The sequence below is a fragment of the Penicillium mononematosum genome (assembly GCF_028829835.1).
Source record: "Penicillium mononematosum strain IBT 11891 chromosome Unknown utg000003l:1.0-8172316.0:1.0-8177699.0, whole genome shotgun sequence".
Classification (NCBI taxonomy): Eukaryota; Fungi; Ascomycota; class Eurotiomycetes; order Eurotiales; family Aspergillaceae; genus Penicillium; species Penicillium mononematosum.
In genome coordinates, this window is record NW_026643273.1 from 224204 (window position 1) to 251353 (window position 27150).

Below are 27150 nucleotides of genomic sequence, written 5' to 3' on the forward strand. Positions count from 1 at the left end.
TGACAGATGATGGCATCCTACTGAGCTCCAGTCGCGGACTGCGCTGTCCGTTCCACGAGGGTTGTGGGCGCAGACTTCTACCTAAGTATCCCAGACGGGGCTTCAGGGTCCGACGGAGGGCTACAATCCGCGCAGCAGGACGTACAGCGTCTTACCACTCTATTTAGATTTTCCTTTCTACAAGGCAAGTCCATGAATCTTTCAACAAATATAGGCAATAAAATTCATAAATATTTGACCATGCAGCCCAATCTACTGTTCTACCGCGTATCACACTTTGCCTGCTCGCCACTCTCTTCCCCGACGGACGAGATACGAAAATTCTGCGTTTCTGGTAGACGTGGGCGTCCTAATAGTGGGTAGTGGAAATGCGGGATTTGCATCAGCTATTTCAGCAGCCCAGTCCGGCGCCGATCGAGTGTTGCTGATAGACAAATGCCCAGAGGTATGGGCAGGCGGCAACACATACTTTACGGATGGAGCGTACCATATGTCCTATGATTGACTTGAGGATCTGTTGCCGGGTTTCAACAGCGTTACACGCGAGCAAGCCTAGAAAATCGATTGGCTCCTTACTCGCCCAAGGACTTCATGAACGATCTGGACAAAACGTGCATGGGTCGATCCGATCCAGAACTCGCAAAAGCCCTCATCGGAGACTCTAATTCCGTCAAGTGCTGGGCAACTGAAGGTATACGTTCTCAGAAGTGATATATCCTATACAGGGATCATTGAAAATCATGTGATTGTACCCTCCAAGCCCAACCCCCGTGTCCCTGACAACACCCCCTATTCCAGTTGCATTCCCCTTTTACTCCTCCTAAATCTCACGTATCCGCCATTCTTTTGCAAGTCAACCATGCAACCACGCATGCCTTATGATGATGTTGCGTGGGAAAAAAGCGAGGAAGTAGCAGATACTTGGGTTCTCCAGTTCTTTGACCACGACATCGCAAGACCGGTCGGAAATTTCCTACTTAAACATCATAGGCCAGATGACCCAGTTCGATTTGATATCCTAGGGAAGGGTGCATTCAATATCGCGCTTTGGATGTCGTACAAATCCGGTATTGCCGCCGCAATTCGTTTTCCCCAACCTGGTGCGGCTATGTTTCCCGAAGAAAAGCTTCGAAACGGGGACCCAAGGAAGACTCCCCCTTAGAGATAGGACCTTTCATTATCATGGAATACATCAAGTATGACACCAGCATGTACGACTTGCTCAATTTTCCAGAGTGTCCGGGTGAGGAAAGGGGAAGGCTTAACCCCAACATCGAGGAGGATACCCTCAAAGCTCTATATGGGGAGCTGGCTGGCGTTCTTCTGCAACTTTCGAAATCATCCTTCTCACGAATAGGATCACCGAGTCAGGTTGATGACCTTACGTGGGAAGTGACAAGTCGTCCTTTGTCAATAAATTCGAATGAGCTCATTCGACTGGGGTCCCTGCCTCAGTCAGAACTACCAAGCTACGAGACGACATTTACCACAGCATCTTCGTACTTCGAAGCCATAGCAGAAATTCAAATTGCCCATCTCACACACCAAAGAAACGACGCAGTCGAGTCTGCAGATGACTGTCGACAGAAGTTTGTCGCCAGATGTCTCTTCCGCAAACTAGCACGGGAGCGTAAGCTCACCCAGCGATGGATAGCATTCGACAAAGGGCCGTTCAAAATATGGTGCGATGATCTCCGGCCAACCAACGTTCTCCTCAACAAAGACCACAAGATTACGGGTGTTGTCGATTGGGAGTTCACGTACACGGCTCCGATTGAGTTTACCTACGCACCGCCTTGGTGGCTTCTCATTGAAAAACCCGAGTACTGGCCTCAGGGTCTCGATGACTGGACAGACGTATATGATCGCCGTCTCCAGACATTTCTGCAGGCGATGATCGATTGTGAAAATGCTGCTTCCGTAACGGAAGAAGAACGACTCTCTGGTCCAATGCGAGAAAGCTGGGAGAGCGGTGACTTTTGGATTGTATATGCCGCCAGGAGAGGCCATGCTTTTGACTCGATATATTGGAACAATATTGATCAGCGCTTTTTTGGACAGACGGACAATGTTGAGGATGTGTGGAGGGAGAGACTTGATCTCTTAAGTGAGGAGGAGAAAGACGAGATGGAAAAACTTGTGGCAAAAAAGGTTGAAGAGATGGAAAGTAGGGTTCTGGCTTGGGACCCGGATGAGTATACCCTGTCCCATATAGACATTGCGAAGACTCATGCCACGAAACAAGCAAAGAAAGCCGAGGAGGACAAGGAGCAAGAGGAAGGTAAAGAAGATGACCACAAATCAGAGGACAACAAGGCTGAAGTTGATGCCATTGATGCAAAGCCGATTGACACTGAGGTTGAGCAGATGGCTGGGAAATTGGCAGAACTTGCTGCAGCTTAGTTGGCGTGTCGGTATGAATTGGAGTTTGGGGTTTAGGATAGTACTTCATATCTATATAGACATTTGCAATGCATGATTGGGGCGGAAACATGACCACGTTTAAGATATAAAGCAACTGTCTCCTAGTGGAACTTGAGATTCTGCCTTGCTCCTTCCCTGATCTTCAGAATTGCTCTCTGTTCCTTCCGTCCTTTTCCCTGTCGCGCAGTTCTATGGAGGACTACAGAAGGGTATATTGAGCAATCGAAACCAATGGATTCAATTATGAGCAAGGTAATCCTCTAGGTCGTAAACTAGCTAACCATGCGCTTAACCCAATAGCACCGTATCCTATCTGAAGTAACTCCCATGCATCATCCGCCAATCTGGAGCTTCGTCTTGTCACTCACCAGCCCCAGCAACTTCTTTGTAGGGCGGCTCTCGATCCGATGCGAACGATCCTTCAACAACCTTAGCATTGTGCTCTTGTAGTTCCTCCCCAAGTCTTCCCACACAAACTGCGGATTAAGAGCCTTAATGAAGACGCGCATTGCAGTAGTTGGAACACTGATGCTACGGCAGACACTTTCCGCGGAAAGGTCCTTCTGCATAGTAGTGATGAAACTAGGCTGCATCGACGATTTGAATTGGGCGAATTCACTTTCTGCTTGAGCTTCAGTCATGGCAGTTGTCCCTGTTTCCGCTCGCTCAGGTAAATCGACGTCTGGGAGTAATTCTGGCCTTCCTCCTGTCAGGATCTCGTGAAGGAAGACCTCATCCAGAGGCTCGATGTCAGAGCCGAACTCCCCTTTCTTCCCAACTTGCCAAGGGACACGCTGTTTCTCTGCATCGCCAAGGGCCTTTCTGCTCAGTTCGACATTCTTCGCCTTGGTAGCTTCGTCAATATTGTCCCCGAAGTCTGCGTCCAGAAGATCTTTGTAAACTTTCATGTTTTGAACCTTCAGGTCATCAGGGCTGACGTGCCAGAGAGAAGCAATGTCGGCATGTTTGTCCATAATTGCTTGACAGGAGTCCTTCATCTTGACCCATTGTTTGCCCTTACATGCTTCGGACACTTCGCTCTTGAGTGGGCCAAAGGCAGCTGAGCGCGAGGTGTAGGTGTTGACAGCAACGAGGTCATCGTGGGCACGTCGTTGACCTCCCTTGGAAAGATGTTCAAGGTAGTGGATCATCCTGGCATAGCCTTGACTTGGTCGCTCTAACTGTTGTGGAAGATGCTCTAGTAGACGAGTTGCGATGGGAGCGATTTCAGACTCGCTCTCCGTAAGCATTCGCATAAAGACAGTGATAATCGTGCGAGAATGGTGAAGCTGAATATTGCGAAGTTTGGAAAACCTGATCATCTCAGCGATTCGGCTTGATCTCACCCAATCCACCTTTTCATTCTTGGTCACGACACGGACGATGGCCTTGTCCAAGAGCTTCTCCAGATTTTCGTAGAACTGCTCAAGGGGCCATCCGGTGTAAGGATACAAAGCGACGACAGTCTCGTACCAAATCCACTCAACGTCGGTTTTGGGAAGATCGTATTGAGGATTTAAACCAAATAGCTGCCAGACCATGCTATGGGGGCGCACTCCTGAGCCTGCTATTGTCAACATATTGCCGAAGAGTCCTCGCATCAATCTCGTGACGGTATCCCCAGCCTCCTGTGACACAACCGGCGACGTGGTCCTCATCGCCGCGAGCTTCGACATAGCCGCCATCAGCAAAGCGCTCATAAGATGAGTAGTTTCTGGGCTGTTAGGCTGGATGTAATGCTCTCGGGCCGACACCGCTTGACTCAGAGTAGACCTCATAATAATCCTTAGCGCGGCAATGTGCGCTTCATTGCACTTCTCCATCCACCTTACGGTATAAGGACTTTTGAGATTAACAAATTCGTCCCAACAGACCCAAGCTAACATCGATCCGGTGCCGGATTCCTGGCTCAGGTATGGTAACGCCAGAATCGGGCTGGAGGGACCGTCCTGACTTTGGAGTGGCCCATTGTGGTTGGCCTGGGACTGCTCTATGATAATTCCTGCATCGAATCCCTCGAGATGTAGAACTCTCGAGTCAAGGTCGCAGCATGGACTATAAAACAGAGGTTAGCGCTATGCGATATAAATCTTTATTGGTGGTTTCAATGATAAAAAGAGTGATAAAGGGAAACATAACAGCTAGTTAACATACCTGGCATCGATGGCGACGTTTTTCAGCTTGCCCAAGAGCTGGGAGTAGGCCGATGTATCGATATTCAATAGCATGACTCCCATATCTGCCGCGTATGTTTCAAGGTATCCTGCAAGAGTTTCAAAAGTCATGGACTTAACGGCCTCGACATTGGCCTGAATCTGGGTTTGGCGAACAAGTCTCTTCAGATCGTGTGTGCGTTTTGAAGTCGTTTGGGATGACATTATGTTGGCCAAGCTCGAAATGAGCGGCTCAAGGGCAATCTGCGCCCCCTTCGTGATTTTCCTCAATTTCCCAAGCATAGCATTTTTCTTCTTGACTGATTCAGGATCTGCCATATTGTACTCTTGAGTTAGGTATTTGGTGTAGGTGTCCCTCAGGGTAGTTGTTGCGTCGCTGATCTTTTCGGAGAGTGCAAATACTAAGGCTTTCGATAACTCTCGTAGGTCCTTTTCGTTCAAGAGAATTTGCAGCTGGGGAACTGCTGCCGATATGTCCTCTTCAAGTCCTTTGATTTGGTCTATTGAAAGGTCATCGAACAACTTCTGAAGATCCCGTGGTTGGATCAACTGGCCTGAAGTGGGCAGGATGATCGGACTTGCATCGCCGAGAGTAACTATACGCTCAATTCTGGGATCTAACAGGGATTCCACACCGACTGATTCGAGTATGGATGTCACATCGGAGCCGAATTCCATTGTGGACGTGTTGATGTATGCCCGATTAGCAATGCCTCGGTAGAAGTAATACCTCCCGGAGACTTGGATTAGAATCAAGGATTGTGTTCCCGCGAGTGCTGTTACGGCGTTGATGTTCGCTGAGTTCAACAATGACATGATGTCTTCGGTAGTCTTAGGCTGGGTTTGTGGACTAAGTTGCACGATGAAGACTGCATTGATTCTGTAGGCAGTTGCAAGATTGCGGGCATTATCTGTCATTCGATCATCGACAACAACCACGACATTCTTGAGTTGCTTGTAGTAGTCGCGGATACCAATTTCATCGACAAAGGGAACATTTGATGGGACGGTTCCTGTTGCCAATAAAAATGGGCCTTCGAGCCGGGAACCAAATATGCATGGCAAAACAACGGCGGATGGTTCAGCCTTTGCGGGCAGCTCTTCACCTGGTAGATTGAATTCAATGCCAGTCCCAAAACGTATAATTTGTGTGTTTTCCAGATCAAGGAAGGAAGGGAGAGTGGCCAAATCGGTGGTAAACACGGCATTTTCTTTTGTGATGTTGCGAAGGCTTCCCGAAATCGGCCTGTCTTTCTCTTCACCTGAATCACTCATTTTGGCTGTATCTGTATGTGCGTTAGATTCTCAAGATCTAGCGCTTGGTACTATCAGGACATACCTTTTGTAAGAGTTTGAGAAGTAGCAGATATGGTAAAATCGGCGCGGTCGATCGCCTCGGGGAATGAAGCGCTTTCCAACATTTTACCGGAGCAGCTTTTCTCTTGGTCTGTCGTTGCTGTCGATAAGATTGAGCAGATTAGAGAGTCCCCATCACGCTTTATGACCAGTGGGCAGCATATGGTTGCGTCTCCGATTGTTGCTGCGTCCAAGGGTACTGGGACGATATGAAGGACCTGCCAACGATTTAATCAATGCCCAAAGGAAAACTGAATTGGAAACATACCTTATCCACATGATCGGCAACGAGCAACGCAGGGTGGGTTCCTAGGAATCTTGTTATGGGGGTCAAATGGTAGCCAGATATGAACACGCAGATTTCTTTCTCTGTGAGAGCCTCCTTCTTGATCCTGACGAAATGTAGGAGATCATTTCCATTGGTGACATCGCTGCTGTGACTAATTCCTGGGAAGGTATTTGTTGCTCTCCAGCAACACGCCTTGTATGAAGCATCCGCGAAGCAGAGATCGTAGTAAGTGGGTTTTCTTTTTGAGACTGCCAGGATCGTAATTTGGTCGGACACTATTGGGATCTTGAATGTTGGGGCGGGTGCTTGTAGGATTTGGAAGTCCTCGAAGATTCCTACGAATACTTAGTGTTCATTCTTTCACTGAAATTTCCTTCAAGTCGAGTGAGAGAAGACATACCCAAATAAGACTTGAAGCCAGCCATGCGCCTCAGAAGGGTCTCACCCATCTCGCCCAAGTCCAAGGCATTAAAGAAAAAGTCATCTGGATAGGAGGAGATATCAATTTCGTCAATGCCGCTATCTGTCCGACAAAGAAGAAGTCGCTCAGGACTGAAAGGGTGTGCAGAGCCAACTGGAAGGTCCTCTAGGATCTCTCGAACCCGAGTCTTCGATGTTGCCAGCGGATCGAAGAAGGTTTTCCTTACTCGCTCCATGGCTAGGAGGTCTTGATTGTGAAGTTGGAAGTTTAAGAAGTCAGCGTGAGGAGAAGGAAGGAATGATTGTATTTGTGACGTGCACAAACCAGGCCTTTATACGGGACAAACGAGGTCCAAGCTCAGCTAACGAGGCAGAGCAAACGACTTGAATCATTTAAACTAACATGGTTACATCCATCCATGAATACATAATTAGTTTACACATGTACCTGAGTTTTCCTCCCCAAATCGCTATGAGTCACCCAACGATGTCCTCTCCGCATCAGCCACGGCGCCAAAAGCACGCCATCAATTATATCTAACGGCCCTAAAAGCAACACAAAGCTGTGCACTAATGGATGCTTCAGCGGAAACAGTTATTTACAATTGGGTGTGCTGGATTCAGTACCTTTCCTTTTCACCATTCTACTAAGAGAGTCATACGTAAAGTTTCTTAACTGCTGGGACTCATTGCGTACCAAGTGTATCCGTCCACGGATGTCGGGCTCCATAGTCAGCTAGACTAGGTAGGTAGTCCTAAGATACTGTCCACTGCGGGGCCTTCGGAACGGCCACTAGCCAAAAGATGAGTCATAACTTTATGACTCCCAAGGTTGTACCCCGGGCCGCTCCACAAATTATCGAAGTATGATGGTTCTCAATTATCTTGAAATATGCCAAGATTATGAGGCTCAAGACAAAGTGGACACTCTTGCAAAAATGAAAACTGGGATACTGGAAAATAAGAATCAAAAGGCTTTTCTGGCTCTCGAGGTGCTTTTGGAAATATTCAATCGTGCGCTCAGATAGGCGTGATAAAATCCATATATCCCGCAGTAGTCCCGTGGCGTGGTGATAGGCATATGAGAAACTGGGCTTCTCGATTTCTGGGTCTTGGGCTGTTCGAGTGAATTCAAAGCAGCACTCATAATTATTTCTCCTGCCCTTCCTGTTTGTTTAGGGAAGGGACGACGATGATATCACTGGTAGGTCAACACGGTCCTGAAGAAAGCTCAGAATATCTTCGATCTCATCTTCGACACGGTACCAATGCCCTAATCCCTGATATTCCTTCCATGCCACATCCATGCCCAGACCGTCTAGCAGCATGTTAGACATCTTTTTGCCAAGACCCGCAGAAACTTTAGGATCTTCGGCGCCATGGCCAAGAAAAACAGGAGTGCGGAGGTGACATAAATTCGGCGGATAGCTATCTTCCGATAGCTGAGTGTCGCTTACAATCATAGGAAGAGCAAGGATATCACGAATGTGATTGATAGCCTGGATGACCGACGGAGCTTCTTCCTCGTCCTCCTCAAATGGATTGAAGATATCATGCGGTGGGCTGTCTTCTTCAATCTCATTAAAGGAATTGAGGTCATCTCTTGGAGGGTCGATTTCCTCTAATACTTTGTCGTCGGGGCTTTGTTCGGAATATGCATCTGCTTCCGACTCTTCATCACTTTCACTTTCCTCGCACAAGCCGTCTCCCGATTGTATTTCAAGACGATCATCTCTAGCCGAGACTTGGTCTCTGTCGTATCGGAGAATCTCGCGTAATTGCTGTTCAAATGGCAGCCAGCCACTCATCCCAATAAATGCCCCGAGTGGACGTGCTTCACTAGTGTCGGCCCAGCCACCCAAAAGCGTGAAAATACCCGCCGCACAGCCTTGGCTCAGCCCCCAGAGGATGATTTTTGAATAATTTTCCTCGCCTAAAATCCGTGCCTCTTCGGTAACTAAGCCGCGAATAAATTCAGCAGTCTCGTAGAGCCCTTCCACCTGAAGGTCTGTTCTTTGTCCAGGATCTTCGAGGGAATAGTTGTCGTACCACTGATGAATGAGGATCTTCTTGAGTACAGTTGACCGCCGCTTGCGCGCAGTGGGAAAGACAAATTTCACTGTAGGAAGCCGGGCTTGCAGATTTGCCGATGCAAGGAGCTCATGACCGAAGCGCTCAGCATTACTGCCTCTTCCATGGAGCGAGATGATAGTATGCGTGTGCTCCACACTCAGTGGCGGGATGACCAATGGGGTGGGGTGTGGTCTCCGAGACATTGTGCGGGGTTTGACCAGGAAGAGCGAACAAGAGATCTAGAAGGAAAGAATGAGCACAACCTTTGCGGACAGACGAGGGGTTATATTGACAAGGGTAGAATATGGAGGACCACACCACAATACTCTCTGCGATTATCAAGAAGAGATCCAAGCCCTGGTGGGCCCGGCGGCTCAGGGGGGACCAACCTTGGAAGCCTCCGAGCCGCCTTGTGTGGGTCCACGGGTGTACCCCCGGGGGTGATTCGCTTTAGTTACCTTGAAAACTTGGAAGTCATCACATATCCCGACGTCATTCAGCTATGTTATAGACCTTTTCTCCAAACATTGAATCTAGTCCATATGTGCAAAAGCCTCCAGCGCCTCATGTAACCTTCCAAACACACCGTTATGCCACCCTTTCAACGCTTCCCATTCCTCCCCTGGCAACATAACCCGACTCATGCGCAACCACCCTCCAACAATGAAATCCGAATAGCTTGCTTTACTCCCCATCATAAACGGCCCGGTCGGATCCCTCGTATACAACTTTGCAAGTCCACCTAGGGTCTCTTCAAACGCCTTCAACAACTCCTCCCTCTCCTCCCCACTAACCGCCAAACTATCCCACGGCACACCTATTCTCTTCGAGAACGTCGCCTTACACTCCTCCGCAACAGCAGGATCGAAAGGAAATCCATGTACCATCAGGCGCATATGTGCACTAAACAAGGAGTCCACATGCGTATTGAACTTCACGTACGCCGCCGCAAGCCCGTCGGAGACTTGTGCCTCCGCAACTGGCGCGTAGAGTCCCAAGTCCCGCCCAAAGACGAATTCCAGCTCCTGCACCGGGAACAAGTCTCCCGCGCCCGACGACGGGTATTGTTCCTGCAAGTATGTCGCAATTTCAAAGGAGTCGCCCACTATGCGTCCGGTCGTTGGGTCGGAGAGAATGGGGAGGGTGTGGTAGGGGGATCCGTCGGCGAATGTGCGTGAGGCGGGGATGTTGAGAGCGCTCCGGACGGCGCTAACCTCTGGTAGGGGTACCCATGTTGTTTTGTAGGGTGTGTTTTTGAAGTTCAGGGCGAATCGGATTTTCCAAGGATTTGGGGAGCAGGCGGACTTTTGGGCAGGGGGTGCCAGGGCGATGTCGTAGAAGGTCATTGGGGTCGTAGTCGTGGTGGATGACATGGTTGAGGTTGAGGTGGTGAGTATCACGGTGTCCAGAATCTTGACGAGGAATTGGAGTCAGGGGTGTGGTGGAGTGGCGGAGCGTGATATACGCTGTAAATCCGATTGTAGTTTGCTTTGAACCGTTAATTGATGGAAGAGCAGTTCTATATATCAATTGTTTTCGAGTCATGAAGAGTCATGTATGATGTGGGGAATGGCCCGCATCTGGGCATGCGCAGATCCACCGATCACTTGGCAGATATTACGCACAGTGACTCACTGTATACATTAGAAAGCTTTCATAAAATCTTGACAAAATTTAAGTACTCTACTAAGAAATAAACGTGGATTGGGCGCGAGACTCGCTGGGAGGTTTCAACCTCGTGAAGTTCTCCATAGATGGCCCCAAACGGTTAGACTGTGCAGCCAAGGCCCCTTGGTCGCCCCCCCCCCCCAAATTTTCAATCCTCTGTCACATCTTTTGAAACGACCAGTGGCACTGGCAAACTATTTGATAATCCACAGTATGGAGCACATACATCTCAAAGGAATAAAATCCCGCATTCTCAGCTGCACGCTAGCATCGACTCTCTGTTACTACCTGATTAGGGCAATAGCCCCGATGACGTCCGATAGTCGGTGGACTTGGTGCTTAACCTGTGAGACGCCCCCATGTCCAGCTCGATTATGAAACTTTCTACTCATATAACCTTTGAAGATTCCTCATTCGCGATTTCCTTCTCTGCCGTAATTTTCAACTGAACGTTCACGGATTCATTTCAATCGGCCAAACCAACTAGACCCCACAACATGTCCCCACCCACGAGCCCCAGTCTTTGGGGAAAATGCGTCGAAAGGGCTATTGGGACTTTCGTGATCGTCTTCAGCACCGGCGTGATCGGTGATTACATGGGAATCAAGGATCAACACCCGACGGCGTGGAATATTGCAAACATGCTGATATTATTTGCCTTTTCTCTATGGCACACTGTTTACAGAGACCCTCCGCGGGCTAGAGAGTCACGCACCGGGCAAGTGGAATCCATGGAGAACGAGAAGAGCTCCTCATTTTAAAGTTAAAGAGACCTTTTATTTCTTTCGTTGTGGCCGCATTCGACAATAGTTGCCTCACGAAACCGTGCTTTCCCCTACGGGCAAAACCGACGAAAGAGAGCTGAAACTCTCATTGGACCAAGCGGACGCGTCACAGCAATATATGACGAGTCTGTCTGGGAAGAATGCCGCCAGAGCTGCGAATCAAGGGGAGCTGGACCGAGGGAAATCCAATAAAGGCGAAGAAGCCCTTTCGCGAGCGAGTCGCGATGAGTTCTGGCTCAAAATATATCAGTCTCGGAAACATATGGATCAGCATCAAGACCAAGGATATCAAATGGGCATACCTGAATTACAAGCAACCACCTGAAATAGCGAATATCGGACCTAATAGAAGCACAACCACTTTGCGCGGAATCCCACTATCGATACTACCATTACTTTGACCAAACTGGCATCGTCACCGGCAATCACACTACCTACGTAGGTACCATTATCGCCAGGCTTCTCATCGTGCAAACTCCGATCACCAGAATAACCACACGGATACGCGGTGCCTACGTTATTTCATGTGTACTATGCTATGTGTTTAGAAAAGTTCATAATTATATTCCTTTGATATTCAATGAAGTCTTTGGTCCACCCGTAAGAAGTTTAGCTAATAGTACATACGTACCTAGGTAGTAAATCTTCTGTTAATATGTTCATTAATGTGTGCTTGTGCACGTATAACCCAATTATAGTCACCTTTACAACTACTTCCGACTTCGAGGCACCTTTGCAAAAAGGCCCCCCAGGTCCCCCTTCTGGACTCTTTACGTCCCAATTTTCCATCTGATTCGATCCCTACCCTTACCGACCGTGGATTCTCGTATCCTCGCCGCCTAGGATGGAGTTTGCTACCCCTCCTCGCCCGCCTACAGGCGTTCAAAATGCTAATTTTACACGGCCCTAGGACCCCGAGTCAGACTTATTACCATCATCGTCCGGCTGCCAACGATGGACAGGACATATCCGCCAATCAAACGACCGTGTTTTTTTGGACAAGCGCCACAACAGCAATAGCGACAGCAATATTATCATAGCCGGATGCCAGCCCAAAGTCTCACCGTCGCTGCCAATCAGTGTTACTACCATCATCGTCAGCCTGTCAACAATAAACAGGACATGCTCCCCAATTGAACCATCATGTTTCAGCGTGCGAACTTCGATCACCAGAATAACTACTACCATAACAGCAACTTTGAACCTCAAGACTTCACGCCTGCCGCCTAGGAACTTAAAATGTTTGTTGTGGGATAATTATGTCTATAACATCGGTTTACTCCCTTACTATCCGTGAATACCTTTGGTTACTTCACCTCATTTCTTTCAAGCCTGGTCTTATCCGAGGTATACATTCTGTTGAAGGGAGTCGTGTTAAGCTACGTATGTAAAGGTTTCGTCTGATAAAGGCCTATTACCTTACAAAGTGGAACCTTGCGGGAACAACCTATTACTCTGTACAGTTAATATATTCTTAGAGGCTACTACATTAAGCTTTAGACTGTCAACGATGCTCGATACTACAACTCAAACGCACGTTCGAGCGAAGCCGGCAAGCCAGGACTGTCCGTGGAAGGTAAGTCCGAAAGATGCCACATACGAACGACCTAGATACCTGTTTCTTATCCGGTGGTACTGCAGACGCATTGAACTGTTACGTGAAAAGGAGAACTTGTCGCGGTCTCTGTAACGGCCTAGTGATCTGACACTACCGTATTGCGAATCGTGGGCAGCATCAATCGAGCCTCCGCCGCATGTTGGCCAGCAGCAACCACAGATGCTTTGAACCTGGGACCCGAGACATACATGATCTTTGGCGGCGTGATGGCGGTCACCCTTCTTGTATACTTGTTCTTTATCTCGGAAACGAACGGTCCGACTTTTGCCGAGATCGATGAAATGTACTCCTTGGATATCTCGCCTCGCAACTTTAGAAGTTTCGAGACTTCGCTAGCTGTCCGCCAAGCCAGTGAAATACCCGCTGGTATTCCTTGAAAGGTTAGCAGTCGTCATGGTTGGTGTGCTGCTGTAGGGTCCTTGTTGGTTGAATTCTGTTCAAATGGGGCTATATACCTAAGAGCGCGTTCTGCGATACGTGAGCCATCTCAATCGTAATAGGGAGGAGTGATTGATAATACTATTTGTTCACTTTGATAACGATGTTATCCTGTATACATAATGAAGGATGGGGCATGGAAAGGGGGGTAGAAAACAAAATATCGTCTTCAGTTCAGGGGGTAGTAGGTAGTAGGTTTTACAATAAACGATTCCGTTTGCACTGTTTAACTGGCATCATCTGTTGGAAGAATGTGCAATTCTTGAAGGCACTGAGGGTATGTTCCTCTCTTGAGTCGCCCTCTCACTTCTCTACTTGGACTTGCACACCTGGATTATCACCGAAGAACTCTCATGGAGTCTATCCCAGATGGTGGATATGGGCATTAAAACGTGTGAGAAACTGGACAGCCGATAAGAACAATAACTGGACCACGAGAGCGAGCTTAACGCTGCTCTGTAGATCCAACATAGCCAGACTCTCTGGTACCAACAACAACACTAGATGCATCGTAAAGATTCAACTTCAGTTAACGGTTCGCTGTTCAATATCGTCTTGCTCTCCTCTTATATTCTGTCAGATCAAACTATTCCATGGCCTTTAGGGGACTTACTTGGCTTGCTTCCGAGTCCAAAGTGCATCCAAATCTCCAACGGGCAAAAAGCATGGGAACCCAATGGACTCAAACAACTGAACAATCAAGAGGTAGAAGCCTAGCAAGCTTGCAACAAAGAGCGAAGCTCCGCCGCCCTGAGACAAGGAGATATTGAGTCAGAATACAGTCCAAACACAGACTTGGGATAATACTCACTTTTACACATCGACCACCAATAGCTGTATTTCCTTGGCCTAGTTGCCAATAGGCCGCAGACAAAAGAAGGAAAACCAGGAGCAGGGAGAGGAAAATGAGCGTGTATACCACATTGATGCGGGTTGCACAAATCATGAAGATTAACATGAGGACAGCCATGGTTATGAATAGGAACGCTGGTATTGTCAGAGCGATTGATCAAATTCGGCAGTCTGGTTGCACTTACCATAGGTATTCATGAAGCCTTCGCTGGCTAGCCCGGCAGCTGTATCGGAGGTTGAGGAATACGGAGCTGCGAAACGTTAGCATACTGGTATCATAATTGGGATGGAATGAGCTGACCGGCTGCATTGAAAGCTGGAATCATTGTGGCCGCAAATGCAAACCAAAACCCGCCTTGGTAAAGTATCAGTAACGTGAACGAGTAATCGAGGCTTCTCTCATGAGATAGGAAGCCATACCAATAGTGCCAAACACAACACAGGGGAACGTGTTTCCGATAATGAACTCAAGAATACTCGTTATGAGCAACAAAAGACCACCAAGGAAGATGATAGGTCCACTATTCAGTTCGTTAGACGAGGCTCTCTCTCCGAGTATCTTAATGTCTCACATGAAAGCAACGCCATTTCCACTAGCGCCTCTCCAGGCCATCAAGCAGCATGCAAGGGGTGTAGTGGTAATAACAAAACCACCAAGTGCTCTAAATGTTAAACGATGAAGTTAGATCGAAGTGCCATGCGTAGAGGATATTATTTGAAGGCTCACAATGGTGTCGGATTTCCGACCTTCTTGGCGATGGACGATTGGCGGACTGTCATAGGACTCAAATAGAGCCTTTCAAACTGTTCGGCCGACAGTGTCACCGATGTTGGGACTGGGGTGAGACCATTTAGCGTGTTCTCCTTGTTTTGGAAAGCCGCCTTTGTCTCGCCATTTTGACCGATGTCACTGTCCATTTTGTTGTTGCTGGGATGAATCTTTGCAATTATTGAATAGCAAAGGAATATACCGTAGCGGGTAATGAGAATAGACGTTCTGAGAAACAATCCTTGCTGGTCTTCAACACGCGGGGACTGTGGGACTTTTAAGCTTACCCCGGACTTCCAAGGTTCATGGCCGGAGTCCACTATGGGGTGGTTTATCTCCGCTCATGACATTGTAGAAAAGGGGAAAGCATAATCATACTCCATTCCACCGCGTCCAATGAGACGGCCAGTGTAGGATATATTGATTTGGAGCAAGGTCGAACCAGCCCAGAACGCGAAGTGAACTCAATAGCGGGTGAAAAGAGACAGTGGATCCAATGGCTGGCTGTGAGGGATTGACCAATGGAGCATCTCGATGTGCTCTATCCCGTGTTCACCAGGATTCCAATCATGATGATCGTTACCTTCCCTGAATTATTTTTTCTCTCCGTTCGTCAAGTTCCCACAGAAACCACCCCGTCGGGGCTTCGGATGCGCAAAAGAGTTTGATAGTTTGGAATTTTTTTTTTGTGTGTGGGAGATGCAGACCATGGGATCTTCATGGATTTGAACCTCGGAAGGGATTTCCGTTTGCCAAGAGCCGACGTGTGTGGTTCGGGCCATGCGGTTCCGAAAATTCATGCGGAGCCGCACGGCTAAAATCGAAGCTGATTAGGGGCATTTTCGGGATTTACCCCGCATTATTCTGGAATGAAGGACGGCCCAGATATTTCGGTCTGGGGAAGGGGCTAACCATTTTCAGCCCAAACAGGATGACCATACCAACATGCGGAGCCGCTCAAGTTGATGTCTCGATGGCATTCGATGAACGTATTCGTTATGATAAACACCTTGGTGGCCATATTTCGTGAGGACCCTTGGCGTTAGCGACCTTCATAACGAACGCTTCATCCAAATTTGTCGGTACGCTAAGCGCTACACTATCTCGTTTCCCTACCTTGAAGATTCCACACTACGCAAGTTCAAGATGACTAGTTTGAACATGGCATCTCGCACTGAATTTCAGCTCTCGCGCCCCCGCAAGAAGGCTCGGAGATCCTGCCTATATTGCCAAAAGGCCCATAAAACATGCGGTAAGCTCAGGGATAACGCCCTGTTGCCTGGCGCAAATATATTTTGAGGACAATAAACTGACAAAAGGCGGTAGGAAATGAACGCCCTTGTGGGCAATGCGTGAAGCGCAAAATGCCATCTCAATGTGTCGATGGATATCGCAAACCACCCAAATATCTCAATCAGTGTACGAAAAAAGCAGCCAAGGACGGCGTGTATCGCGGTGTTACTTCTGTTACTTCTCCACAGAAAGCCAGGCATCAACAAGATGAGATCCTGAATGCCACAAGTTATGAGTCAGTCCAGCTCCCCGTCAGCAATATTGCATGTTTATGTTAATATTGGATATAGCAATAAAATCACTGAACAACCAGCCAACGACGAGGAACATATCCACAGCCACAGAAGAGACCCGTTTGAGGAAGTCTTTGATGCAGTCATTGATCCAAACTTTTTCTATACCGAAAGACCAAGTTTCAAATTCGGAAATCAAGGTTCTAGGGGAACAATCGTTAAAGGAAACGACAATTTCATGACTTTCATATCAGATGCTGAATACGCGACGTGGTCAGAGAGATCTTCCAGCGTATCTGAAGAGAGTGAAATCTGGACGTCATACCAAGGTGTGGAGGACGGCTTCGGAGCCAAATTAGCAAAGCTAAATATGTATGCAAGAGACGAACGATATTCCGGATTTTCTATCAGCAGTGGCTGGTCAAGCACATTCTTTCCTCATGGAATGGAAGAAGACACCCACACTTACTGAATATGGCAGCTACAAGAAGCATCAAGTGAAAGTTTTTGGTACTTTATCAATATGAACAGAATAAGTTGGTAGGGAAAGCGGGATGTATCTTATGTGCTTGGTTTGCAGGGATTTGTTTGTGCTTTCCAGATCCTCTGTTTTTCTTATTCGACTAGCTATGTACTTGGTCTTTCGCAATATTATTTTACAAAAATATCTATTATAAACAATCATAGTGTCAGGCGTCAGAAGGACTTGATTTTAGTCAACATATTCTAGATTTGTTTGTTGTGATGCCTTTGCGTGATCGCCAACCCCCACCGGCTCTAGTACTTTCAACCCCTCTTGGATATTCCTTTCTCGACGAACCTTTTTCTTTTTCTTTTCGTTCTTCAGGCAACTGCGTTTCCCCCACGGCATTTGTGTGCACGAGATCTTCCCGAAACCGGACAAGAGAGCATTTCGTTGAAAGCATTGCATCCAATCGCATTAGCTACCCGTGCGGCTCCGCATGGTGGGCCGTGCGTGATCCCCACAAACTTTCCCCGCATTAATTTTGGTTCGTTCCATGGTTCCAAGCCTAGACGCATGACTTGGAAGTTCCTGCATACACGCTGGTCCCAACCAATCAATTTATTGCAGTATTGGATCGTTCCTCATCCATGGTGCACTCCGGTGGTCCGACCTAATCTCCCTAGATCATAGGAATTATGAGAATTGAGTCGACAGACCCCGCCTCGCCTTATCTTACCCCGGACATCCCCACCCGACATGTTGGCTATAAAGCTCCAATTCACGCCCAGCAAAGATTCACCAACTCACCAAAGAATATTTCTTTACTTCTTACAAATTTCCCAGTCATCTCAAACTTCCATTCCATCCCATCAACATGTCCATCCCCGAGACTCAATGGGCGCAGGTGGCCGAGAAGATCGGAGGGCCACTCGTGCTCAAGCAAATCCCCGTCCCTAAGCCAGGTGCTGATCAGATTCTGGTCAAGATTCGCTATTCGGGTGTTTGCCACACTGATTATCATGCGATGATGGGCCACTGGCCTATCCCAGTCAAGATGCCTCTGGTCGGTGGCCACGAAGGAGCTGGAGTGGTCGTGGCCAAGGGTGATCTTGTGAATACCTTTGAAATCGGCGACCATGCTGGAATTAAGTGGATCAATAGCTCGTGCTCAGAGTGTGAATTCTGCAGACAATCCGATACCCCTCTGTGCGCTAATGCGCAACTTTCTGGGTACACGGTCGATGGTACTTTCCAGCAGTATGCTCTCGGAAAGGCCACCCATGCTTCCAAAATCCCAAAGGGTGTCCCTCTTGATGCCGCAGCTCCAGTACTCTGCGCCGGTATCACTGTTTATAAAGGCCTGAAGGAATCTGGCGTTCGTCCTGGCCAAACAGTTGCCATTGTTGGAGCAGGTGGTGGCCTTGGATCACTTGCACAGCAGTACGCAAAGGCCATGGGTCTTAGAGTCATCGCTATCGATGGAGGCGACGAGAAAAGAGAGATGTGCCACCAGCTTGGTACTGAGGTATGATCGTTCCATCTTCACCCTGACATTCCTCTATATCGGACATCGAAGCTAACAAAAACCACAAATCAGACTTATGTCGATTTCACTAAGTCCAAAGACGTTATTGCTGACGTGAAAGCGGCAACACCCGGTGGTCTTGGTGCCCATGCCGTTATCTTGTTGGCTGTCTCGGAGAAGCCTTTCCAGCAAGCCTCGGAATACGTTCGCTCTCGAGGAACACTTGTTGCGATCGGATTACCCCCCGATGCATTCCTGAAGGCCCCAGTGATCAATACTGTTGTTCGTATGATCACTATCAAGGGAAGCTACGTTGGAAACCAACAGGATGGCGTTGAAGCTCTCGACTTCTTCGCCCGAGGCTTGATCAAAGCTCCATTCAAGCTGGCGCCTCTCAAGGATCTTCCCAAGATCTTCGAGCTTATGGGTTTGTCACACACTCTCACTTGTATATTGGACGGACAAGGCTAACTTGAAATAGAACAAGGAAAGATTGCCGGCCGCTACGTGCTCGAGTTGCCGGAGTAAATGGCGGTTTACCACTGATGAATTGTGCTATGGCACAGAATATGGGCGAGGAGTATGCTGTATATAGGTGTGGAGATGTGGTCGCGAGTTCGTTTGGTATATAAATTGAATTACTGAATTTGACAGACTTTCAATGATTGATGCACAAGAAACATTTTTGCCTCGTCTCTGATATACCATTCAAGATAGAACTGATGTTGATTTTGGGTTTTTGGAGCTGTACTCCGCATTTAGCTAGTCTCCACAATCCCCCGAGGTTGGGATTACGAGCCTTGTCATCGAGTTAGCTGGACTCGGAAATTGGGGCCTAAGTAGACCAGACCATCTGCAATGCGTTACATTAAGGAGTATCATGGGTGCAACGATCGACTTAGCTTCCAAATACTGGTTGTTATAGAAGGATGATATTAGTGCCGAATGCATATATACGGTTTACTCAAAGAAGACAATAATCTTCTGTATCTTTGTCTAGACAAGAATATGAGATGGAATTAATCTAGCCAAAGAATAGGGATATGGAATAAACAGTACCGTGAAGGGTATCTGCCAGTCTCCCATTGTCGAAGTCCATCACGAGACACTTCTAAAACCCGGGGTTCATCATTCGCCGCTAGCCTCTGACTAGTGCTCTTAACCCGGACGAAGGGAACTGTAAATCGAAGGGTCACCCCGGGGTGGGGCCTGCTACCCCAGACAGCGAAAAACATCGGGCCGGCCTTTATCGATCTCAATGCTACCCCCGCGCTCTGCAACCCCGACAATTCTCGCTACCCGGGTCCTCCCCAGTTAGCTATATAAGACTGCCTATCCTATCTCAAGTTCTGACATCTCTCACATCTCTCACATTCCGTTAGATCTATACCATCAACTGTCTCCTATTTTTCAATCATGTCTCTTTTCCAAACCGTTCAAACCCCTGCGCTCACGTATGAGCAACCTTTGGGACTGTAAGTCGGGCCCAAAAACAACAAAGATCCACGAGTCTGGCCAATAATCTGACGAAACTCATAAGCTTCATCAACAATGAATTTGTCAAAGGCGTCGAAGGCAAAACCTTCGAGACAATCAATCCTCACAACGAGAAACCTATTGTCGCCGTGCACGAGGGCGCGGAGGAGGACATCAATATTGCTGTGAAAGCTGCTCGCTCTGCACTGAACGGAGAATGGAAACAGGTCACTCCGTCCGAACGTGGTCGTCTCCTTACTCGTCTAGCAGACTTTCTAGAACGCGACATTGAAACGCTGGCCGCCATTGAAGCCCTTGACAATGGCAAGGGAGTGACAATGGCCAAAGGCGACGTCACTGCCTCTGCAGGTTGCCTACGCTACTATGGTGGTTGGGCCGATAAGATTTATGGTCAAACCATTGACACCGATACTAACAGCTTGACCTATACGCGCCATGAACCGGTGGGTGTCTGCGGCCAGATTATTCCGTGGAACTTCCCGCTCTTGATGTTTGCTTGGAAGATTGGCCCTGCTCTGGCTACTGGAAATACAATCGTTATGAAAACGGCCGAACAAACCCCTCTTTCAGGGCTCTACGTGGCTAAGCTTATCAAAGAAGCGGGATTCCCCCCTGGAGTGGTCAATGTTATTTCAGGATTCGGAAGAACTGCTGGTGCGGCGATCGCCGCTCACATGGATATTGACAAGGTCGCTTTCACTGGTTCGACGCTGGTCGGACGTCAGATCATGAAGTCAGCAGCCGATAGCAACTTGAAGAAAGTGACTCTCGAACTAGGTGGCAAATCCCCGAATATCGTTCTCCCAGATGCGAACCTGGAGGAAGCAATTGAATGGGTCAATCTCGGCATTTTCTTTAATCATGGACAGTGCTGCTGTGCAGGATCTCGTATCCTTGTTCATGAAGCTGTCTATGAGAAGTTCCTACAACTTTTCAAGAAGCGAGCAGAGCAAAACAAGGTCGGAGATCCCTTCAACACCGAGACCTTCCAGGGACCCCAGGTATCTCAGGTCCAATATGACCGGATTATGAGTTATATCAAGGACGGAAAGGGAGCAGGCGCCAAGGTGGTCACGGGCGGCGATCGCCATGGCAGCGAAGGATACTACATCCAACCCACGATTTTTGCTGATGTCACCGAGGACATGACGATTGTGAAAGAAGAAATCTTTGGTCCGGTGTGTACGGTGCAGAAGGTCCGGAGTGAGGAGGAGGCTATTCATGTAGCCAATGACACAAACTACGGTAAGTGCCACGAAATTTCACATTCAATTTGCCTCCCCATGGTCTGACTTGCATGATCAACAATAGGCTTGGCCGCAGCTGTCCATACTACGAACATCAACACTGCGATCAGAGTGTCCAACGCTATCAAGGCTGGGTGAGTCAATTGAATAGCAAAGCTGGTCTCTAGCCTCTTGAATTTACTGACCTCTCTTACAATAGCACCGTGTGGGTTAACAACTACAACACCCTTCACTACCAGATGCCCTTCGGTGGATTCAAAGAGTCGGGAATAGGTCGGGAGCTTGGTTCATACGCCCTGGAGAACTACACTGAGGTGAAGACAGTCCGCGTGCACCTTTCTCAGTCATAAGCTTCCGATCGCTGAGGTTTTCACTTGCTGGTTTTCGATTCCAAGTTGTAAATATCATAGAAAATCAATTCTACTTATCGATTGCACATGTGGAAATTCCAGCCCTGGAGCACAATTTTCCTTAGTAACTCGCTATCGCTGGAGCCCTGGAGGAGTTAACGCAGACAGTGACCACAACCAGATCAAGCAAATGGTTGGAAAGCTTGTTCAGTAGATCACAGGTCAAAGAGCAATTGAATCGGTAAGGCTGTGGGGGTAAATACCACCCCTTTAATGTAAATCGAAACAATTCTGCCACCTACCAAATAAATCCAATTGGTCGATCACATTGAAGATCAATGTGCGATTGCAACTGTGGCGGGTGAGCCCGTGACCGCATTCCGTTAGGGGGGGTTTATACGATTGGCTCCGATTTGGTAGAACGATCATCCAGTCCATTTTCGGCAGGGCGCGTCATCCCAAACTTGCGCCGCGTCCTTGAGCTGCAGGGGCAGATTAGCCGTTGGTTTGTGTAACACAGTCGCGGATTCTTCGTACATTTGGCCCATAAATAGAGTTTTGGTCATCTCACCTTATGCCACACCTAACAGTATCTGTCTCAAGCCATCATCTCATCAAAAGTCAATGGTTGAAGCAGGGTACAATTACAGTTCCACTGGCCCGAAAATGACTCGTGTCGACCCGTGGATACCTTCCCCACTATTACCCCACTTGAACTCACTCCGCACTCTACTAAGTTTCATGTGTCCCCCCACGAAATATGAAATGCCATCTCAACCTAAAGACCCTTTCCGTACTTTCTCTGCATATTGGGGTTGATACATGTTCCTTCTTTTCAGCAGGTACAATTGACAACCAATAACACACGCAATAGCTAAGCATGGACGACTCCCGCCGACGTCAGCTTCATAGCTGTGATCCATGTCGCAAGGGCAAAAGAGGCTGCGACGCACCTGTTTGTTAACATATCTCTGTGTAATCAACAACAGATGCTGACTTCAGTACCTAGAAAGACCGACAAAAGGGCACATTCAGTACTTGCTCAAATTGCACGCGATGGAAAAAGGAGTGCACATTCAATTGGATTTCGTCAAAGCGCGTGGACTCGAAAGGAAGTCGAAAACGCGCCAAATCAAAGCCCACAAGCGCAACTATCGTAGGCTCTAATGATGAAGCTCTTGACGAGATACTGCGCTCCGCACAAACTCAACCTGCCAATCTCGCAGAATTGCCGGAGTTGTTCGGCTCCCCTGGAACCACAAATTACGCCTCGTCCTCGTCCTCTTCACACCCGGAGAATCACTTTCTCGAGCCGTTCCAACTCCAGAATTCAAATAATGACCAGTCTCAGTTATTTCCTTGGACGACGAATATTCCATATGGTTTGCAAATTAATAGCTTATACCCACATGGATCTCCAGACTCTTCCATGGAATCCGACGCCCAGGCTGAACTTTTGGATTTGCAACCAAGCTCTATCGAGAGCACGTACAGCTTACTACCGCACGATGAATATATACCCACTCCTCATCTCGTGTCGACGGTTCCGCCGTGGAAACAGAGTCGACAAAAACATCCATCAAATTCTGCGTCTGACCGAAGCTCAACCACAGAACCCCAGTGGAACTTTTGCATCGCTTCAGAAAATGCAGCCAAACAAAGCGCTCGTGCGACAATGTCACGCAACCTGGTCCGCATATACCACGACAGCATGGAGAATGCTTTGTCATGTTGGTTGACAGAGCACAACTGCCCTTACAGCGACTCAATCAGTCAGGTCGTTCCTCATCGAGGGATGAAAGAATGGGGTCCGAGTTGGTCAAACAGAATATGCATTCGAGTCTGTCAGTTGGATCGTGTATCATCCTCAATCCGCGGCAGAGCTTTGAGTCCAACAGAAGATACGAAGGCGGCTCGAGCGCTTCATCTAGCGATCATGGCGTTTGCATCGCAGTGGACTCAACATGCGCAGAAGGGCGCCGGTGCCTCAGTTCCCTCGCCAATCGACCATGATGAGCGATCAATCCGAGAAAAAGTTTGGAACGAAGCACGCCATGCTCTAGAGCATTCGAGTACTGTTCCGTCTTTTCGTATCGCCTTCGCAAATATCATTTTCTCTTTGACACAAAGTCCGCTGGACAAAGGACAGGAAGCAAGCTTGGGAGAACTTTTGGAGAATGATCGTGCACCAATTTTCCTCGAAAATGCCAACCGCCAAATTTTCACTTTTCGGCACAAATTTACAAGACTGCAGCGAGAGGCTGCCCCCAAAGTAAGAGAGCTTGGGAGGGGCTCGGGTGACCCGACAACCGCCAACATTCTGGAAGTGCCGCAGCCGTCCGAGTCTCCGCTGCTCGATCCACTTCTGACTAGCCACGAGCACCGCACTACGCTAGATCTCATGTTTTGGTTAGGCGTTATGTTTGACACGCTGAGTTCTGCAATGTATCAGCGCCCCTTAGTAGTGTCGGATGAGGATAGCCAAATTTCATCGGCCTCGGCGCCAATAGCTGAGCCCGGAGATCAGATTGATTTGGACCATATTGATTTTGATAGCTGGAATATTCCAAGAAGCAACACACGTGGAAAACAGGATGTGTGGGGTGATTTATTCCTTCGTTCTGCGATAGAACGCCAGGGATCAAGCCAAGTCCAACCGAGGTGGCCATGTTCCTACGAAGAAGCTGCGTCAATACTTTCGGAGGCCACTCCTGTCAAAGTGCTGCTCTACCGTCGGGTGACACAACTCCAAACTCTGGTTTATCGAGGAGCAAGTGCCGATCAAATTGAGGATGTCATCCAGAGGACCCTTCTGGTCTGCCAACACTGGGATTCCACATACCAGAGTTTCATGCTCGATTGCGTCACCAATCATGAACTACTTCCTTCCCGCATACAGTCGTGGTACGTCATCCTCGACGGCCACTGGCACCTCGCTGCGATGCTTTTGGCGGACGTGCTCGAGAGCATTGATAAATGCAGGCTCGGCTCTGATGCTGCACGTGAGACTCGGCAAGCTACACATTTGGTTGCTACGCTTAGAACGAATAATGCGTTGGCAGTCGGCGGACTTGCGCGGGCTTCCATACAAGGACAGGACTCGTTCATGAACCGCTATTTCCATGATTCTCTCAGTGAAGTGGCCTTCCTAGTTGAACCGTGGACGGCCGTGCTAGTCCATTCTTTTGCCAAGGCGGGATATATCTTACTAGAGAGCTTCGATATTTCCGCAGAGCAAGATGTTTATACCGAGTGCTTACGGCAGAATTGTGAATTCTCGATCCGTGCACTCCAATATCTCGGAAGGAAGTCCGATATGGCCTTTTTGGTCGCTCGGAATTTGTCAAGGTCCTTGGAATTAAAACTTGCCCGATCATCATGAGACGATCGATTGGGTAGATGGCACTCGGGTGAATCGTTTGTTCAGGCAATAAGCACTCAATGTTGTTCATTTTTCACACTCGGTGAGGATTGTCTGTTGGTTTTACCACAATATCATTAATTTATGGGCTACTAGAGCCTTTTAACCTTTATCTTCTATACAAATGACGATTCAACGTTAAAAATTTATACACGTCTAAATGTTTTATACATATATATGTTACTAACGACAATATTAAACCAATCTGGCAAGGTCTGGATACCAATCATGGAAATATACATATGTTGAATATATACACACTCACAAAAAACAAGCGAACAAAAACATGAGTATCATCTACTTTTGTACTTGTCCCTGGCGAACTACTGTGACATCCATGGATCGCTTTTACATCGCTTTACCAGCCAAACCCTTGCCACGCCTCTATCTCTAGTCCTCCACCGATCGGCAGTTGCGGAGAGACGAAGTCGGTATTGTGGGGGCCAAGGTCCTTGGTGAGACATGGCTAAATTAAGAAACTGGTTGAAAAATTGGATCAAATACCGAAAACCTCTGGCTGGCGGTTTAGGTGTGGATCTTCACTTAGTGGAAAGCCGAGGAAAACATTATTCGACAGCTCCAGGGAAAGTCCAAGATCAAAGAATGCCTTTCGTTACTTTCAATATTATCATGACTGCGTCGCGTTATTCATCAACCGGGATAAACCTCAACATCAACTTCCGCCCGCGCGGCAGCGAAATAAACGCGTAGTCCTGCTCGATACCCTCATCGTCTACAATAGATGTCGTGTAATTTGAATACACAGCCGCCATGACCAATTTGATTTCTGCAACCATTAGCACCTTCTCAAAAACCCATATTTGGGAGACATACCTTGCAATGCGAAATTACTCCCCAGGCACATTCGTCCACCGCTCCCGAACGGCCAGAACAGCCGCCTCATGTCGTGGATATTGTCGCCCGCCTCGAGCCATCGTTCTGGTAGCCATTCTAGCGGGCGCGGGTAAACCTCACTGATGCGATGGAGGGAGTAGGCAGTTGAACTGACCCTCACACCGCCCGGGATATTGTCGTATCCGTGCAAGGAAGTTCCCTTTTCAGTAGTGGGGGTGACGCGGGGGAGTTGGGATGGGGCTGGGGAGTGAAGACGGAGGGTCTCACGGACCATCGCGTCCAGCATGGGGAGTGCGTCGATCGCGGAAGGAGAAGGAAGGGTCTTCTCTCCGTCTGTGTCTGGGTATCGGAAGGGTGGAGATAGGGTGAGTAGTTCCTTTCGGAGCTCATCCTGAAGATCCGGATGTTGCGACAGCTCCCACATCATGTAGGTGAAGGTGATGCCTGTCGTTTCGTGGCCTGCAACCAGGTGGTCCAGCAGCTCGGATGCAATTGCTAGCTTGAGCGGGCGCGGATCGTGTTCTTTCTGGGCGAGGAGGCTCTGTCGCAGTTGATCATAAACGACTGCGCTCGTGGATAGCAGTCCCTCCTCATCGCTGGAGACGTCCTGTTTCCCAGATGCCTCCATCCGCTCGCAGAATCCCAAGCACCACCTCTCAATGAACCCCATATACCGGTCGTCCCGACTCAAATACTTGAACCGCTCATACTCTTCCAACCACACCTTCCACTCGGGAATACTAAACAAGTATCTTGTACCTTCTTTCAATCCAAATAGAAAAGAGGAGGTGAAGTCCATCCCAACAGCCTGGAACAGTGGCAGCACATTCAACACTTCTCTATTCTCCCCCGCCTTCTTGAGAATGGGCATAAGTCGCTCCGACAGCACAACCTTTGAAATCACGCGCAGATCACTGGATTCCTGGAGAAATGACTTGGAGCAGGTCTTGCTGAGCATGCGCTTCTGGTGCGCGTGCGGCGCATTGTGCATCATGCCGACCATATTTTCGGTGTTGAAGTTGACAAAAACATCATTGTAGAAGGCGTGTTTCTCGAAAGCACCCGTATATATTGTTTTCAACCCATGGAGAGAATTGACGCTCAGCTCCTTGGGTCCGAGACGGACAATGGGGCCGTGCTTTTGGTGCAGGGCGTAGATGGCGAGGACTTCCGTGCCCGTGCTGCGCTTGCGGTCAATCCAGCGGCTGGAGAGGGGGGATGTGAAGTGGGCGTTGGGGATGGAAGATATCGGAGAGAGGAAGTAGGGGCTTATCACATGGTGGTATATGAGGTAGGAGGTGAGGATGAGGAGAGCGAGGGGGATGAGGGGAATCATGGTGAGGCGGGAGGGTAAAGAGGAAAAGATAAAATGCCAATCAGACGACAGTTATTTCAAT

The 27150-nt window shown here is 48.3% G+C and overlaps 12 protein-coding genes across 12 annotated transcripts; 6 read left to right on the top strand and 6 right to left on the bottom strand.

Moving 5' to 3' along the window:
* Positions 1 to 1182: 1182 nt before the first annotated feature.
* N7519_004985 (uncharacterized protein) lies at positions 1183 to 2403 on the top strand (the record flags this gene model as incomplete). Its single annotated transcript, XM_057291761.1, has 1 exon — positions 1183 to 2403. One exon carries the CDS (start codon positions 1183 to 1185, stop codon positions 2401 to 2403), a length of 1221 nt encoding a protein of 406 aa, XP_057146572.1.
* A 353-nt stretch (positions 2404 to 2756) lies between these two features.
* Positions 2757 to 6899, bottom strand: N7519_004986 (uncharacterized protein; the record flags this gene model as incomplete). The annotated part of the gene is made up of 5 exons (XM_057291762.1): positions 2757 to 4479; positions 4579 to 5884; positions 5938 to 6172; positions 6223 to 6578; positions 6644 to 6899. 5 exons carry the CDS (start codon positions 6897 to 6899, stop codon positions 2757 to 2759), a joined length of 3876 nt encoding a protein of 1291 aa, XP_057146573.1.
* A 939-nt stretch (positions 6900 to 7838) lies between these two features.
* On the bottom strand, positions 7839 to 8939 carry N7519_004987 (uncharacterized protein; the record flags this gene model as incomplete). Its single annotated transcript, XM_057291763.1, has 1 exon — positions 7839 to 8939. One exon carries the CDS (start codon positions 8937 to 8939, stop codon positions 7839 to 7841), a length of 1101 nt encoding a protein of 366 aa, XP_057146574.1.
* Positions 8940 to 9269: 330 nt separating this feature from the next.
* N7519_004988 (glutathione S-transferase family protein) lies at positions 9270 to 10109 on the bottom strand (the record flags this gene model as incomplete). The annotated part of the gene is made up of 1 exon (XM_057291764.1): positions 9270 to 10109. One exon carries the CDS (start codon positions 10107 to 10109, stop codon positions 9270 to 9272), a length of 840 nt encoding a protein of 279 aa, XP_057146575.1.
* A 792-nt stretch (positions 10110 to 10901) lies between these two features.
* On the top strand, positions 10902 to 11165 carry N7519_004989 (uncharacterized protein; the record flags this gene model as incomplete). The annotated part of the gene is made up of 1 exon (XM_057291765.1): positions 10902 to 11165. One exon carries the CDS (start codon positions 10902 to 10904, stop codon positions 11163 to 11165), a length of 264 nt encoding a protein of 87 aa, XP_057146576.1.
* A 1718-nt stretch (positions 11166 to 12883) lies between these two features.
* Positions 12884 to 13293, bottom strand: N7519_004990 (uncharacterized protein; the record flags this gene model as incomplete). Its single annotated transcript, XM_057291766.1, has 2 exons — positions 12884 to 13170; positions 13263 to 13293. The coding sequence occupies 2 exons, from the start codon at positions 13291 to 13293 to the stop codon at positions 12884 to 12886; spliced, it is 318 nt and encodes a 105-aa protein (XP_057146577.1).
* Positions 13294 to 13854: 561 nt separating this feature from the next.
* Positions 13855 to 15015, bottom strand: N7519_004991 (uncharacterized protein; the record flags this gene model as incomplete). Its single annotated transcript, XM_057291767.1, has 7 exons — positions 13855 to 13995; positions 14057 to 14232; positions 14283 to 14348; positions 14399 to 14452; positions 14518 to 14618; positions 14670 to 14759; positions 14825 to 15015. The coding sequence occupies 7 exons, from the start codon at positions 15013 to 15015 to the stop codon at positions 13855 to 13857; spliced, it is 819 nt and encodes a 272-aa protein (XP_057146578.1).
* Positions 15016 to 16230: 1215 nt separating this feature from the next.
* Positions 16231 to 16864, top strand: N7519_004992 (uncharacterized protein; the record flags this gene model as incomplete). The annotated part of the gene is made up of 2 exons (XM_057291768.1): positions 16231 to 16394; positions 16450 to 16864. 2 exons carry the CDS (start codon positions 16231 to 16233, stop codon positions 16862 to 16864), a joined length of 579 nt encoding a protein of 192 aa, XP_057146579.1.
* Positions 16865 to 17732: 868 nt separating this feature from the next.
* On the top strand, positions 17733 to 18911 carry N7519_004993 (zinc-dependent alcohol dehydrogenase; the record flags this gene model as incomplete). Its single annotated transcript, XM_057291769.1, has 3 exons — positions 17733 to 18383; positions 18456 to 18810; positions 18865 to 18911. 3 exons carry the CDS (start codon positions 17733 to 17735, stop codon positions 18909 to 18911), a joined length of 1053 nt encoding a protein of 350 aa, XP_057146580.1.
* Positions 18912 to 19799: 888 nt separating this feature from the next.
* N7519_004994 (aldehyde dehydrogenase family protein) lies at positions 19800 to 21477 on the top strand (the record flags this gene model as incomplete). Its single annotated transcript, XM_057291770.1, has 4 exons — positions 19800 to 19858; positions 19924 to 21125; positions 21192 to 21261; positions 21327 to 21477. 4 exons carry the CDS (start codon positions 19800 to 19802, stop codon positions 21475 to 21477), a joined length of 1482 nt encoding a protein of 493 aa, XP_057146581.1.
* Positions 21478 to 22357: 880 nt separating this feature from the next.
* N7519_004995 (Zn(II)2Cys6 transcription factor domain-containing protein) lies at positions 22358 to 24859 on the top strand (the record flags this gene model as incomplete). Its single annotated transcript, XM_057291771.1, has 2 exons — positions 22358 to 22432; positions 22487 to 24859. The coding sequence occupies 2 exons, from the start codon at positions 22358 to 22360 to the stop codon at positions 24857 to 24859; spliced, it is 2448 nt and encodes an 815-aa protein (XP_057146582.1).
* Positions 24860 to 25542: 683 nt separating this feature from the next.
* N7519_004996 (cytochrome P450) lies at positions 25543 to 27089 on the bottom strand (the record flags this gene model as incomplete). Its single annotated transcript, XM_057291772.1, has 2 exons — positions 25543 to 25685; positions 25733 to 27089. The coding sequence occupies 2 exons, from the start codon at positions 27087 to 27089 to the stop codon at positions 25543 to 25545; spliced, it is 1500 nt and encodes a 499-aa protein (XP_057146583.1).
* Between the last annotated feature and the right edge of the window lie 61 nt (positions 27090 to 27150).